The sequence below is a fragment of the Melozone crissalis genome, unplaced genomic scaffold (genome assembly GCF_028551555.1).
Source record: "Melozone crissalis strain CALT ecotype California unplaced genomic scaffold, PUWL_Pcris_2 ptg000042l_1, whole genome shotgun sequence".
Classification (NCBI taxonomy): Eukaryota; Metazoa; Chordata; class Aves; order Passeriformes; family Passerellidae; genus Melozone; species Melozone crissalis.
In genome coordinates, this window is record NW_026535820.1 from 31,387,452 (window position 1) to 31,403,779 (window position 16,328).

A 16,328-nucleotide genomic window follows, 5' to 3' on the forward strand; every position below is an offset into this window, starting at 1 on the left:
CACAGACAGTCACAAGCAGGCGGCAGCCCGGACGCTTCTCCGGGCCGCTAGCTCTTGTGCCCGCTCTGTGAGCGGCACCTCCCGCAACCTGCTCCTTGCTCCTGCGCACTGCAAAGTTTCGAAAGAAAAGAAAAAGAGTGAAAAAAAGAAAAAAAAATGAAAAAAATGAAAAAAAAAAGTTGGAGAAGAGAAGATAATTCGGGAAAAAAAAAATAAAAAGCAAAAAGAAAAAACTTTTTAAAAATGAAAAATAAAAAAGTGAAAGAAACCTTTATTAATTAATCCTAAAAGTTCCACTGAGTAACCGAGCAAAGCTCTTTTCATTTGAGCCACTTCAGTAAAGATATAATAATTTTGTTATCATCACTATCTCAGTAATAATAATTATTGTTAATATTGTTATTATCAGCTTTGGGAGCCACTCGCCGGGCTGTGGCGGGCGGGCGGCCCCGAGGCGGCCGGCCGGCCGTGCCGTCCCGCTGCCGGCGGCTCGGCACGGCTCTGCCGGAGCTCCGCGCCGCTCCGCGCCTCTCGGCTGTGCACAGCTCAGCTCAGCTCGGCTCGGCTCGGCTCGGCTCGGCTCGGCGCGGTGCGGCGGGAGCGCGGCGCACACACTGGGGCGGGGGGGGGGGGTCAGTAGCGTCAGGCTCCCATGGCGTCACTATTGACGTTTCGCATTCCAGCCGCTCTATGGAGAGGCCGCTAGGGCTCCTCTCACATAAATGACGTTCAGAGAGAGGGAGCGGGAGAGCAGCGCAGAGAGGCGCCTCCGTCCCCTCTCTCCGGCGCAGGCACACGCGCACCCCGGGGCACTCGCACCGGGACGCGGGCACAGGTCCCGGCCCGGCTCCCGCCGCACACACACACAAAGGCACATCGCGGCGGCGGCCGCCGCTCGGCATCCCTTGCCCGCCCGCCTGCTCACTCCCTCCCTTCGCCCGGGGACGGGCTCCTGGCTCCTCAGGCTTTTTCAATCCTTTTCCATGCCTCGGGATAACGCACCCTCTGGACCTGCAGCTACCCGGAGTCTGAGGGATTTTGTGTCTCGGGTCCTGCCGCTGGACAGCGCCTACACACGCCTTTAAGGAAGCGGGCACCTACAAACTAGATGTAAAGACGGAACCTCCACAGCAACCGAGTACGTATGCGAGTGAACGGGAGCGGCTGAGGGAGAGGGACGGCGCGGCGTGTCCCCACTCCGTGAAAGTTGCGCCGCCGGGGTAGAGATGCTGGGGAGATGCCGGCGGCGAGCGATGCGGCTCAGCCGACGCGCTGCCGTGCCGGGTTCTCGCTGAAACTTTTCCCTCACCTTCCCCCCCTCCTCCCCCGTCCTCCCTGTGGATGTTCAATTGCCGCTCGTCTTCCGAGCGTCCCTGCCGCCTCGGCAACTCCTGCCGTGCGCGGGGCACTGCTGCTCCTCGCAAACGGGAGGGCTGTGGTTGAGCGGAGCGGGAGCCGGAGCCGGTGATACTAAGGTATTTCTGCTAGTTGTTGTCATGGAAATGATGCTGCCGGCGGCGGCGGGGAGTTTACAGCGCCGGTGATGAATGGCAGCAATTTGTCTCCCTCCTTTAGCCGCGCTTGGGAAATAGGTGGTTCTGTTTGCACAAGTTCAGCTGTCTAATAGGGACGGCGAGGCAGGTTGAGCTCATCTCACTTTGGGAGAGAGCAGCCCCCCTCGGCAGCCCAAAGAGCTCGCCCGAGAGGTAATTGCTGGAATGTGACATATTGTATTGAAATGAGACGGGATGTTTGCATGGCACGTCTGCCCGGCATCTGCTCCTCGGAAATGTGCACTTTTCCCTTCGGAGGTCAGAAGCGGTAACGAGGGGCCGCGGTGCCCCGGCACGGGCGGTACCGTGCGGGGAGGCTGGGCTGCGCCGCCGCTGCCCCGCTCCCTGCCCCCGCGGCGCCTCTCGCCTTTGCCTCCTCGCCTTAATAGCTGCGAAAGAAGTTTCAGTCTTGGAAAGAGGCGAGAAAGCGCGGGCGTTGGGTTGTGATATTATGTAGAGGGACGGTGATCGGGACAGCATTATCGCGATAGCCTGTCCCGGGCGGAGATGCCGCTCACCTTAGCGCGGCTAGTTAAGAACGCTGTCACTTAACTTGCAATTTTTGGATACGATGGGATCCGTGAGAGGATATTTCCCAGGGAAAGGGCGTAAAACACTGTTTTATGTAGGGGGATTAGTGTGTTGGGATAGGATTTTTTTTTCTCCAGGAAAAAAAAGTTTGGGAATGAATCGCTAACTTTTATCCAAGCCGCTTCACTCGATTACATTCTTCGCCCTATTTTTCTCTCCTCCGTGGAGACCGTTGTATGCTGGAGTCAAGCCCCGGTAAAAAACAATGGACTAAACCAGACCAGACGGTTTCTTCGGAGGTGAATCTCACGCGATCTCGTGGATATTTGCTGGAGTGACCGTGCGGCTCGGGGCGATCCCTCCCACTCCCCCCCCAAAAAAATCGCCAGCTAACCGGCGGTGGAAATCCAGCACGAAACTTTTTAATTGAATGGAGCTTCCCCCTCCGCAGTCCCTCCCGGGTAAATGAAGGTTTCGAAACTCGCCTGAAGAAGTCACAATCACAATGGAGTGTTTCACGGTTTCCTCCTCGTATTACAGGGTGGGGAGGGGTGTCACTCGGGGCTGAATGTAAAGTGCACGGAGGAAGAAAAGAGCTTTGACAAGGGTAGTTATTTCCTCCTAATTTACAGCCCTTACGGCCCTGCGCTCCTGGCTCGGGCGGCGGCAGCCCGGAGGGGTGCTGCGTGGTTAAAAGCGCAGCGAGTGTCTCTAGGTAACCGGCGGCTCGGGGGGGCAGAGAGGAGCCCTAGGGCGCTCCGCGCCGAGCGGGAAACGGCCTCGTAGGAGTTCGTAAGGGAACAAAACCCTCGGGAGAGAAAGGGATGAGCTGACAGGCGCTTAACACCCCAGGTGCTGGCGGGGGTTCAAAGGCGAGGGGCGCGGGGGAAGGCAAAAGAAAGACGAGGAGCGGGAGAAAGAGTCGCCGGGGAGCGGCTTCCGTGGGCAGGGGCAGGCGCGGCCGAGCATCCCCCGCGGAGCCCGGCTGGCAGCGCCCCGAGGGTCGGGGGGAGGCGGCTGGGCTGCGCTCCCTGCCCCGCGGCGGCGATGGTGGGCCCGGAGACACCGCTCAGGGTTGGCGGGGCCGGCAGGACACCCCTCGAGTCTGGCCGGTACCTTGCATAGAAACTCCCAGCCTGCTTTTCCCCTGTCTCTGCATCCCGAAAAGAGAAAGTTCTCACGGGGAAGTGGACGCTCGGGGATGCTGTCCCGCTTGTTGTAGTCACCCCGCCCGGAGTTCTCCTCTTGCCTTCTCCAGGCTCCTCTCCCGGAGAACAAACCGGCGGCTCCGTTGTCCCAACCCGGTGCTCTCTTGCCTTTTGTGCGATGAGGGAGCGGGAGCCGGCAGGAATGCGCACCCCGGCCGGCTCGCGGGGCGAGGCGGGGGCTTGGCGGGGGGACGATGCCCCCGCGTCCCCCCGAGGCGCCGCGCCGGGGGGAGGCGGGGGGCTCGCCTCCGCCCCGCCGGGCACCGCCGCCCCTGACTGTGCCTTGTCTCCCGCCGCCGCCGGCGGACAGAGCCCGGGTCGGAAGAGCGCCCCCCGCCCAGGCCAGGCCCCGGGCCCGCCTCCGCAGAGAGGTCCCAGCCGGCACCCACCCCGCCGCCGCCCGCCGCCGCCTCCGTCCGCACCTCCAGCCCCACCATTCAGCGCGCAAGATACCCACCAGGTAAGCGGCCGCTCCGGGAGAAGGGCGGGAGGAGGAGGGGAGGTCCTGGCGGGGCCCCCACCCTTCCCAAATCCCTTTGGCATCATCGGCCCCCGACGTCCCGGGGAGCTGAAATCCCGAAAGGATCAGAGCAGCGCGTGCCTTTCGCAGCGCTCTCGGCGATGCCGTGCCGGGGCACACGGCTTGCGAGCCCCTCGCCAAAGACTTGCCAGCTCCAAGGGGGGCTGCTTGCGGGTGCTAGTGTCCCTGTGAAGCGCCCCTGGAGCTAAAGTGGGCATCCTTTATCCACGTTCTCGCAAAGAAAGCAGAACACCATGGTAATAGCTCCCAATGTCCCTGCCCCGATGCTTTCAGCCATTCATTTAGGTTTTGATGACAGGTTGCTCGTTAATGCACCTCCTGTGGGGCCTTTTCTTTTCTTGTTTTAATATTGTTGGGTAAAGAAAAAAAATCCCAGGTTATTTACTTTGCGGGGGAATTAATACTGGTGCCCTAAGTGGAAAAGTAGGGGTTAGACTTAGACAAGTGCGCTGGCAAAAGGCGAGGTAGGAGGAGTCCCACAGAGCCAGGAGAGACCAGACCTTTAGGTTAGGGATATTTTTTCAGTCCTCCGGTCAGAGTTATTTTAGACTTCTGTTTTTCTACTCCACTTTGCACAGAATTCAGTGGCATGACACTGTTATGCTCAGAAAAATGCAGGAAAAAAAGGACATAATGATCTGTTCCCTTGAACTCCTGCTCATTTTCTGAGCTAGCAAAAAAGCATTTTTCCTTCAGAGAGCTGTGTATCAACACGTCCAGTTGTGACATTAGCTGTGAACTCACTCTGTTGTGTTCCTCTGTCAGTTCTCAGTGGAGGTGTGTGGAGAGAATTTCTTTCCCTTTTTATTTGATTAAGCACTGATCACTATGTTTTAACAGCCAGTCCTTAAACTAACAAATGATAATGATACGACTTGCCAGGAAATGTGTGTGCGTGGAATGGCATGGACAGAAATTGACAGGAAAAAAAAGGGACCAGCAGAATAATACATAAATAACATTGGGAGGCAAGGCTTAGGGGGGAGGGTTGTCCTGCCTCCTTCTTTAAGCTTTTGGATTTAAGGCAAAGAAGGTCTTAATTTCAGCACTATTTTTTTTTCTCAGATTTTAGTGTTTTCTCAAGAAGAAGAAAGATGTGAATGGTTTGTGACAGTGTGATAATTCGTAGTTTAAATATGATAGTGCTTAGTTTAAATATGTTTATCTGTAAAGCAGGCAGGAAAGAATTAAAAGTTGATTTAACACAAATTATTTGGATTCCTGCATGCCAGGAGTGAATATTTTTAAATTGTAAGTGAAAAGAGTTCTTAAAATAATGAGGAAAACCTCATTATTTCCAAGGCAGTTTTTTTTTTTTTTAACATGAATTATTTCTCAAGTGCTTCTGGAATATAAATTACCATGATTAAGAAGAGATGAACTGCACTTAATTTTGATATACATTTTATCCATATTTACTTTTCTCTTTATGAGAAAATTTATACTAATTGATGCATTTTATTCCTCTGCTGTGGAACCAAAATACACCACACACTTTTAGTTCAAGTTGCAAATATTGGTCTAGAATCTCACAGTGTTTAGTCAGGCAAACCTCAGTGAATTGCAGAATTGGGTCTATTACTTCCTGTGACCAGCAAATTACATGGCAGACTAGTAGAAAATGTAAAAGAAAATAACAATCAGATCTTTTTAGCCAGGCACTGTGTTGCTTTGACCATCCCAGCTATTAGTGAACCACATTAAGTTTCATGACTAATGAATAAAACCAACTGTATTACTGGCCTCAACCTTGCTTTCCCATAAAAAGAGAAATGCCACATATCTTTTATCCTACATTTTTGCAAATTGAAGGGGATGTCGTACCCTCCACTTTTTAAAGGAGAACATTCTACCAAAGATAAGCCTTAAAACTAATAATGAAACAGCAACCCTAAATTATTAGCTGACCAGAAATATTCTTCAAAGGTCCAGAGCTGAGTAAGCAAATTGATGTTTGCAAGTCCTGAGTAGAAAACCTTGTGATTTGAGTAATTCCTCTGACATGCGCTGCAGATGCTGCTTCTTTTAAAATAAATATAATTTTTAATATTATGCATTTGATAACCTCGTTAACCCTTCGTGAAAACTTTACAGCATGATTACATGCATAGAGAGAGGTAGATTTAGAGTCATAACTCTTCTCGTTGTGCTTATCTAATACTCATTGACACCTATGTATATTAAGCAGCAGATGTAGGGCAGCTTGAGATGGATTCTTCTCTCACTGACACTGGTATAATATAAACTGGTGAGTTTCTCCCTTGACTAGATGAGAGCAGACTCCTAGTACTGAATGCTTAGTCGCTCCCTGGTGCATATTTCTTGTTGAAAGCAAAAGGCTCAAGGCTAATTTAAATGTCCGAATGGGAGTTGGGTGCCTATGTGAGCTCTGGGAAAGCTCTAGGAAGGAAGTTTGTGGTGCCTGGGCTGCAGCCTGGTGCCCTGGGCCTGTTGTTGACGCGTCCCTTTGCCCTTGCAGATATGCCCTGTGTGCAAGCGCAGTATAGTCCTTCACCGCCCGGTTCGAATTATGCATCCCAGACCTACGCCTATGGCTCGGAGTACAGCTCAGACATCATGAACCCCGACTATGCCAAGCTGACCATGGACCTGAGCAGTACCGAAATCACTGCCACTGCCACCACCTCCCTTCCCAGCTTCAGCACCTTTATGGAGGGTTACTCTGGCAGCTACGAGCTCAAGCCTTCCTGCCTCTACCAAATGCAAACTGCCTCCTCTGGCCAGAGGCCCCTCATAAAGATGGAAGACACCCGGCTGTCCCCGTACCAGCCCTCACTGCCCCCGTCTACAGATGAGGGGATGCCCAGCACTTCCATGTACTTCAAGCAATCGCCACCCTCCACGCCCACCACGCCCGGCTTCCCTGCCCACCAGGCCCTGTGGGATGAGCCCCCGCTGCAGCCCACGCAGACCTGCCTGCCTCCCGGGCACCTGATGGACGCCGCCCCCATGAAGACCGTGCCTCCGCGCTTCCCTCTCTTCCACTTCAAGCACTCGCCTCCGCACACGCCGTCCGCGGCCGCCCACATGTGCTACGACCCGGCCTCGCTGAGCCTGCCCCTGGGCTCCGACAGGCCCGCCGCCAGCCAGGCTCCCATGGAGGGCCATTCCTACGGGCTTCACCTGGCCAAAAGACCAGCCACCTTAGCCTTCTCACCGCTCGGCCTCAACGCAGCCACCTCCAGCCTGATGGGGGAGAGCAGCGGCAGCGGCAGCAGCGGCCTCCCGTCCCCTCCCAGCCGGAGCTCTTCGTCCGGGGAAGGCACCTGCGCTGTCTGTGGAGATAATGCCGCCTGCCAGCACTACGGGGTGCGGACATGCGAGGGCTGCAAGGGCTTCTTCAAGGTGAGGGATCCATGCTCTGCTCCCCTGCCTGCTTGATCCCACCTCACTTCCCATCCCCTCTGTCCCCACATGCTCCTGGTCCCGACCTGGGGCTTCAGGGACATCGTGTGCTGAAAGTCAGGCCCCCAGAGCAGGGTGGGAGGGACGCCCAAAGTTTTTAAAGGACAAGAAAAGCCCTGTCTAGGATAAAAGGATCAGCCAGTCTCAGCTGAGAAGAGGCCATGGCAGTGATCTGGGGGAACCACCTCTGGTCTGCCAGCACTCCTCAACGAAACGTAGGTCACCCCAGTTTCAGCTATATATGGCATTTATTCTGTAGTGAAACTCATCTGGAGTACATTCAGCCTGGGTTTTACTCAGTCACCAATTCCAATCACACTTTGTTTTTAGGTGAGAAAAGAAACCCTGAAATTGTAAAGTTCACTTAATATTTTAGGTGGTGGCAGCAGTGCCCTTTGCTGTCCAGGGAAAATTGGCGTGAGGAGGAATGCAGGGTGGTCAGCACCAGGAAGAAACTGGTTTCACTCATGGGACAAACCCAAGCACTCCTGGTTGCTTTTGGTTGCTGCCTTGTCATTCCCCTTCAGCTCAGGAGCCCGGGGAGCCCTTCCCAGGGGAAAGCTGCCTGCAGAGCAGTGACTAAGCACTGCACGGGGTCCCGGTGCCTGCTCTGCAATGCTACTCTGCTGCTCTTTGCAGCTGAGTAGCAACACAAATAACTTACACACAGCAGTTTCTCAGCTGGAACTTTGCGCTTGTTTTTTCAAGAGTTGATTATACTCTTTAGATCTTAGGTTTGGGTGCTTTGTAATTTCCTTTCAGCAGAGTTTGAAGGTCCAGATTCCAGTATTAATTTCAGAAATAGCTTGTTTAAGGGAAGAGCTTGTGATTGACTTTTGGTAGGATGGTTCTGCGCAGCAAGTTTAAGATTTGAAACATTTGGGGTTGATTTTGTATATTTCTTCTTGCTAAGATAGCAGTTATGCCCTTATTCTGGTAAAAGATACAATGGGAACAAAACCAGTCCCAAAATATTTGGGGGGAGGGCTTATAACATTTTTTTTATTGTAGGTGGAATTGTCAGTGTTACTTAATAATAATCTTTTGACCACGTGGTAATACACACGTCTCCTATAAAACTAATTTGTTATTTAAATATAACTAGAAAAGGCAACACAAATAACATGGAAATAGCAGCTCTTTTTATCCCAAACCTGTCCCTGTGGAAATCAATAGCATATCCTTGAGTTGCAACAGCACCTAATTCTGCAAAATTAAACTGTTTTCAGCTCCAAATCACAATGAACAATATTTGCTGTATCTCATACATTCAGTACATTGAGGCTGTTATTTGATAACAAACACAAATTATGGAATAAAATTTATCCATTAATTTAATTGCAGTTAAAGATTTAATATTGAATGTTGAGTTGATCAATTTGTTCCTGGTGTCTTTTCTAGTAGTACCTTTTTGAATGTTATTTATTGATGTATCTCTGATTTTAAGCGTGGCAGCATGATATGTTTTTGCATTGATATTTGTTACATTCTTGCAACGCTTACCAGGTTTCTATACATTTTAATTTTGCTTTATTTTTTTTCAACATGACTTTAGAGTTAATTCAATTTACATAACTGTGTCATCATTCTGTCCTTTTTCTTCAGGTCAGGTTAACTTTCCCAGAGTATTTAGCCAAACATATTTTGTAGGGGTTGCTGGTGTTTTTATTTTTCTCCCTGATGATTTTAATGGCTAACCAAACCAGTTATTGTGGTATTTGACTAACAATAGTGATAGCAAGAGAAGTACATTGCAGATCATTTTGATTTTATTTTAATAAGGTCAGCAATAATCAAGGGAATGAACCAAGTAGAAAATTGTTCCCAAAGGGATATTAAAAGCGGAGATAATCTAATCCCCAAAGGTAGATGTGATGACCTGGTAATTTCAGATATGATTTTATCATTCAAAGTTGCCTGTCTCCAGAGACTTGCTTCAGAAAAATCCTAGATGATTTTCATTGTCAGCAGCTAGCACTAATAAAATTGTTTTTCCTGCAGGCTAGTGTGTTAGGAAATTAATTTTATCTAATTATATGAATTGCACTGTCACTTTTCATGTTGTAATTAAAACACATTTTGTCAGGTTCTAAGCTGCTCAAGAAACAATCGGTTTACTATTTTTGTGTTGCATTTTCGCAGAGAACAGTTCAGAAAAATGCAAAATATGTTTGTCTGGCAAATAAAAACTGCCCAGTGGACAAGAGACGTCGTAACAGATGCCAATACTGCCGGTTCCAGAAGTGTCTCAGTGTCGGCATGGTTAAAGAAGGTAAAGACTCTGGCTATTTATGATCCCAGAAAACTAAAATATTATGTTTTATGAATCTGTGTCTTTGTGTGTGTGTGTGTGTGTGTGTGTGTGTGTGAGAAAGCATGGATGTCTCTACAATAAATTTGACAGTGATGAGATTCATAACTTACCCCAAAATATGTGCATTTATTTAATAATGTATTGATTTTATGCTTTTCACCCCTATTATCATATTTAGACCATAGACCCCAGAGTTCAAGAACAGCAAGGTCACAAGAGGATAATTTGACAGTGGCCAAAATGTCTCCTTTATTAACTTTGAACATTGCTCGATAATGCTGTTGGCTTCCCCTTGTTCTCTCACTGGGGGCTGCACTGGATTGTGTGCATTTTGACATAGGATCTCGTTTCATTCCCATAAGCTGATTGTAAATTTGCAATTAATTTAAATGGAAACAGGATCAACACATTAGTCCCAATTCTGCAAATATTTAAGCATGTGAGTAATATTGTGTGAGCAGTCCCATTGCAAATACTGACATCGATAATATAACCTATATAGTGTGACCATATTTTTTCAAATGCTTTAAGAAAGCTGAAATTACTTTGAATGAATGCCTCTGCCATTTAAAAGGCACACTGCTAGTAGAAACATTAAAATCTGTGTTTCACATTCGGCTTGTTTTCAGCAGTGGAGTGTCACAGGCACAAGTGCAGGGGCACACTGACATGCTGCAAACAAAGCATGGACACAAGGAACACAGCTGGGCTCTCACTAAGCAGCTACATTGCTGCTTACGATCGTAGGTCTGACACAGTTCTGGTGCCATTTGTGTTCCTTTGCAATCAAGGGCATCAAGAGCACATGCTGAAACTGGAGAACACTTATTTTTACTGGTCTGGCCACCGTAAGGAAAGCGGGGTGTTCATTCTGATCCATCATTTGCTGGTACCTTCACAACTGATTCCCTTGGGATTTTTTTTTCACCTAGTTGTCCGTACCGACAGCCTGAAAGGGAGAAGAGGTCGGCTGCCTTCCAAACCAAAGAGCCCCTTACAGCAAGAACCCTCTCAGCCCTCCCCGCCCTCTCCTCCCATCAGCATGATGAATGCCCTCGTTCGAGCTTTAACCGACTCCACGCCCAGGGAGCTGGACTATTCAAGAGTATGTCTCACTTTCCTTTCCCCGTTTGCTTCCCGCACAGAAATGATTTGCGAGCTGCATTTCTCCTTACCAGCTGCTTTGCCAAAATGAAATTAAGTGTGAAATTTGGGTGAGGGTAGAAATCGTTCCAGCCAGTCGTTGTCTTTTCGTGATAGGTGGACAATGAGAGGAAAGGAAGTGCAGTAGATATTAGTGTTAGTAACTATTCATTGTGAGGATCTCAATCACAAAATGATCTAATAATCTGCAGTATATTCAGTGGCTGAGTTAAAGCAAAAATGCATGGATAAATAGAGCATTCTTCTTGCAAAAAGGCTGTGCCAAAACACAATCAATTATGATGTCATTGATTAACCAGGAGCAGTACTTGTAAGTGCAATATCTTTACTTCTGTTTTCTGAAGGCTAAAATTTAATAGCACTTCCCTAATATTCAGATAGAAGGGTTGCAGAGTATGACACTGGATAGGACCATTCCTGTGGAAATCAACGGGAATTTTACCATTATTTAAATGGGAATAGAGTATGCTTTGGATACCCCAGCCTAAATATTCCTTAAGTAAAACTCAGGTTTTTAAAACAAGCCTGTTAAAATTAAAACTCTGAAAAATCAGCAAAGCTTTACCAAAGATCATATATTTTTGTAACCTTGTTCTTTAATGTAGCATAGTCACAATTTAAATATTCATGGAATATTCTGAAAGCTGAAAAAAAAATTTCTGTAGTTATTAAAATACAGCATTGAAATGACTTGTTAAATACAATTTTTAGGCATGTTGATATAGGATAAGAAAAAAAACTACAGCTACGGAAAAACAAGATCAAATTCTTCCCCCTTAAAGAAATGTGATTAAATTTGAGATTGTTAAAAATAGCAGCTGTACTCAGACAATAACTCCACTGGCCATTTATCACTTGTTGCTAAGTAATATTTAATCCTAAAGCATATTTACTGCAATTATATAAAAATTACATTATGCTATTTTAGACTATGCTTATATATATAATTTAGCAATTTAAAGCATGCTGTAACGTATTTTCTTCAAACTAATCTGGAAGTATTAAATCATATTATTTTTCAAGTTATTATCAAGAATTTAGCTGTTCAGTGTCTGACAACCTACTATAGGGAGAATGCATTAGCCATATCTACGTGTACCTTAACTTACCCAGAATGTCTCAGGGATCGTTCTACAAATACCAAGGTGTGTGACGAGCTGTGCTCTTTGATAGAAATCTGCTGGGTTTCACAGAATTGCAGGAGTCCAGGGGCCATAGTTTGTATTTATTTATTGATACAAAGTTCTTTTGCATTTACAGAAAACTGAACAAAAATTATGTGCTTGTATGTGACTTTTTGCATTGTCCTGCAGTAATTATTTCTCTGTTAATGAAAACAACCCACAGATTTAATTGTTGAACAATTCTGTTGGACTTTACAGAGAGCATATGATTGACAGTAAATTAATTTAGTCTTGGTAGCTAAAAGATTAAGTATGATTATCTGTTAGGACATATTAATATCTAAGTTTTTCTTTACACTAAAATATATTATAGTCTGTTATGCCTGGCGGTGCTGAAATGACAAAAATATTCTGCAAGAAATAAGTAGATTCTTATTTTTTTCAAAGACCCTTATGCTTACTTTGAAAAGTTAGGGGAGGTCAAAAAACAAATGCTGTGTAAAGAGCAAGATAAACTGAATTTAATGAAACATATCATAAACATACTGCAATGCTAAAATATTCCTATGAAGAATAATAATCCTGTACCTATAAAGACTAACTTATGGGACATTCAGCTAGGCTGTGACCCTGCTGAGCACTACAAATGGGCAGATCTGGAAACCTGGCTTTGGAGTCAGCCCTGACACTTCTGCAGATACGACCTTAATGTTTAGCCTGGTCTTCATGTTTACAAGCTGTAATATCTTGACCATCCTAAAACTACTGATAAAAGTTTCAGAGAAAAGTGTGTATCCCTTCCCTCCAGAAAACCCTGTAGATACACACACTCACAGAGCAACCCAGGAAAAAAAACAAAACCAAAAATAAATTACATAAGCTACAAACTTTACACCAAAACATTGGAAACAGTTCTGTTCAGAACATGGCTGCTTTTCATCTCAGCACTGGTTTTAACTTACCAGTCCACAGCTGTGGTATATTTAGGTACTTGGTTTCAAAAGGCAATTGCCAAGGGCTGTAGTCTGGTCTCACACCTGTTTACTGGTACAATTCCCTGAGTTTATGCTTTTAAGGAAGTGAGATGAGAAACAGACCCTTGCCATTCATATTCATGCAGAGTAGGCACCCATGTAAATAGAAATGTTGCCTTTTCAGAGGGAGAGTGCAGCATTTAGGCAATAATCCCCCCCTTCCTGGGCCACAAAATTAGGCACATATCATGACTTTTGGAAAAATGAGTGTAGGCTTTCTTCTGTGCAGAGAAATTATTGTTAGGCTTTTGCAGCTGTAGCCGTCGATGAAGGACTGATGAAAGCAGGCAAAGGGCAGAGCTAAGTTGTGCTGTTGGGCTTCCCAACCTCAGGCTTTCCAAATCTCTTCAGATATAACATACAAATTAATGTTGGTTGCTACACATGCAACTCCCTCCCTAAGTAACAGTCATATTTCATTTAATTCCCAAAGGAGCTCCAAGGAAGGGAGGGGGGCAGAGCTTTGTCTGTTGTCTTTCTCCTGGTTTGCCTCCAGTTTGCATAGGGCAGGTTTAGAAAGGCAGATCGGAGGGAGCCCTTCCGTCCTGTGACGCCTCCTGACCAAGGGCAGGATTGCCAGCTGTCTTGGTCACAAGTTAGGTCAAATATCACTTCTTCTCCATGAAATAATCATGGAAAAAACCCACTACTGTGGTGCATGAAACAGAAACATACATATTGTTTATGGTTACTTCTATGCTCCTAAGCCTGTTACAAGTAAATTATATTTTAACAACTCTTTGTAAGTGCTAATACTTTATAGTGAGCAGTGATGTATTGCAGCAGCTGAAAATTGTACATTTCCATGTAATCTTTTACCTTTCTTCTAAAATTGTTCTCATGGGATAGACTATGCAAAAAAAAATACAGGTTATAATTTTTTAGATGCATTTGATTTGATTCAGTGCCCAGTGTGGGGTATACCACACTGTAGCAATCACAGTTACGTGACATAATGCAGCATTCACCTTCATTAGAAAATGTTAAAACTTTGCCTTACCTTTGCCAAAGGAATGTTTTATAAATATTGGGAACAAATTAACACCTGGCATAATTACTCTGAGTTGTGATGAGTTATATTTAGAATGAGCCCCTTCAGAATGGGTAGTACCTTTTCTCTTTTCCTTTTGTTTTCCTTCTTCTTTACTGCTCGGAGGATCAAGGATATATCTCAGCTTAGCAATACCTGTTGTGAGGCAGGAGTTTCCTTCAGCCTGTTTCGATTCCCTGTGTAGTAAGAGTCATGGTCAGCCCCTTTGTAGCAAAGCACATCTCCCAGTGCCAAAATGCAGACTTGTTGTGGTGTCTAGAGGGTCCAGAACATGCGTGGGGTCTGAAAAAGCAAATTGTCTTTGCCTGCTCATTAATTACCTGTGTGCATCTTGCTGCAGTCCAGTGCCAGGAGTAGGTGATTCTTGCTGCTTGAGTGTCCTCAACTGCTCCATTCAAGTGGGGGTCTGAACACATAAATATGATGCAGCATACAGATTCTACTGTTGCTCCCCGTCTTCTCTGTATTGTGGCCTCTACCTGCCTCAATGTCACAGGATCCTTTGGAGCAGCTGAGGCAAAATTTGTCTCTGTATGAACTTTATAAGAAGGATTGCACATGTTTCACCAGCTGGTTAGGGATGTGAGCTGGAAGGCACCGTGAGAGACTCATGCAGTTAGGGTTGGCTAAGCAGAACAGAGTCACTAAGAGCTAGTACCAGGAACCAGATACAGACAAAGGTCTCTAGGATTGCTGTGGTTCTCCCATCAGTCAGCAACTCTGTCCTTCATCCCTTACCTGCCAACAGCAATGAGCTCCAGCTAGGAGAGGCAGAGTACAGGACAGCTACCTGACAAGTTCTGCTTGCTGCCCCATCCCTTTGCCCTGCACAGAGGTGACTTTTGGGTGATACTTGCAGCCCACAGTTGTAATATGGTCCTCCCATGCTGCCAGACCACTGTTAGTGATGGGGAAGGAGTTTTTTCTGCTTCCACTCTGGCTTGGAGAGTTGCTGAAGTGGCCTTTAGGCTGATGGACTCAAGCCTAAATGCATGTGGGAAGTTGTTTCCAAAGAGCATGCAGGCTTCTTTTTGTAACCTTGTTCTTTCTTGGCCGTGGAGACTACCTCAGCCTTTCTTTGGCTGAACCCATACGAGAGAGAGTGGATATGAAGTCTCTCCCAGAAATAACCCAGCAGGTGTCTGATGATGAGGATGTTACTACAGTAAATGCCACATTATTCAGTACCTGCTCAGAAATCCAGCAGCACTTTCCAAGCACAGAATTGGACTAAGCCACAAAAGCTCCTGTTTTATTTTCTGCCAAGAAAGAGAGAGCAGTGTCAAAGGACTGACAGGGATCCACTGGTGATGAAGTAGGAGATAGTGGGGAGGGAGCTGTCAGAGGGTCACAGGGAAGCTGAGCAAGCTGAGACTGTCAAATGGTTGCCTGGAAGAGTTATGGCCACATAAGCAGGATAATAGGTTCTGCTGAACCTCAAATGCTTCAATTTGAAGGATAAGAGGTGATATGGGGCAGCTGGTTTACTTTGAACCAATTCTGTATTCAAATGAAGCAATGCTGCATGTGTCAGATAAAATGTGATTTATCTTATGTGTCTCTATGACTGTCAGATAAAATGCACTTGGTGAGGTTTTGGAAGAAATCTGCATTTCTGACATACTGAGACAAATTCATCAATGGGAAAAGTGTTTCATTGTAGTAAGCCAAATAATGTTCCTCTTCTAGTGTAATGCAAATTATCCTGCCCACCAGCTTTCTATTTCTGTTTACTAATAGCATATAGGTACTTGTAAAATGTGATATTATATTTTAGTTATAAATTTGAAATTACTTCTATACATATGTAAATATTTTTGTAATATCTATCTGAATAGCAAAATGCCTGTAGGTAACCAAATAAGTAGGTAGATGTAGACCTATTTTTATGTCTTTATAAATAATACCAGCTTTGCCACAGAAGGAAATGTTGTCGGGCAAATAATGCTGTATGTTTCACAGAATGCCCTTAAATGCATATAACCTTGCTTTCTGTGGCTTTCATTTTAGTACTGTTCCACTGATCAGGCTGCTGCAGGCACAGATGCAGAACATGTACAACAGTTCTATAATCTTCTGACTGCCTCCATTGACATAACTAGAGGCTGGGCAGAAAAAATCCCAGGATTTACTGACCTCCCAAAAGAAGATCAGACATTACTCATAGAATCAGCTTTTTTGGAGCTGTTTGTACTAAGACTCTCCATCAGGTAACTATTTGTTTAATTTCCTCTTAAGATGATGTGAAAAATGATCCATCTGAATGTTTTTAAGGAATAAATATGGCACTATCTTTGAACATTGTCATTTGTACCAATGACAAATGCAATGTCTGCATACAAAGGATATGGTGTTTAATTTGTTTTACACTGCAGGAAAAAT

The 16,328-nt window shown here is 46.1% G+C and overlaps 1 protein-coding gene across 1 annotated transcript in view; it reads left to right on the forward strand.

Annotated features, from left to right (window-relative positions):
* Positions 1–738: 738 nt before the first annotated feature.
* Positions 739–16,328, forward strand: part of NR4A3 (nuclear receptor subfamily 4 group A member 3) — a 31,340-nt gene continuing 15,750 nt past the window's right edge. The window contains exons 1-6 of the mRNA XM_054284594.1: positions 739–1,138; positions 3,603–3,752; positions 6,313–7,199; positions 9,402–9,531; positions 10,506–10,678; positions 15,957–16,156. Of these exons, the coding sequence (XP_054140569.1) occupies positions 6,315–7,199; positions 9,402–9,531; positions 10,506–10,678; positions 15,957–16,156 (1,388 nt within the window). The 5' untranslated portion in view covers positions 739–1,138; positions 3,603–3,752; positions 6,313–6,314. The remainder of the gene's footprint in view (positions 1,139–3,602; positions 3,753–6,312; positions 7,200–9,401; positions 9,532–10,505; positions 10,679–15,956; positions 16,157–16,328) is intronic.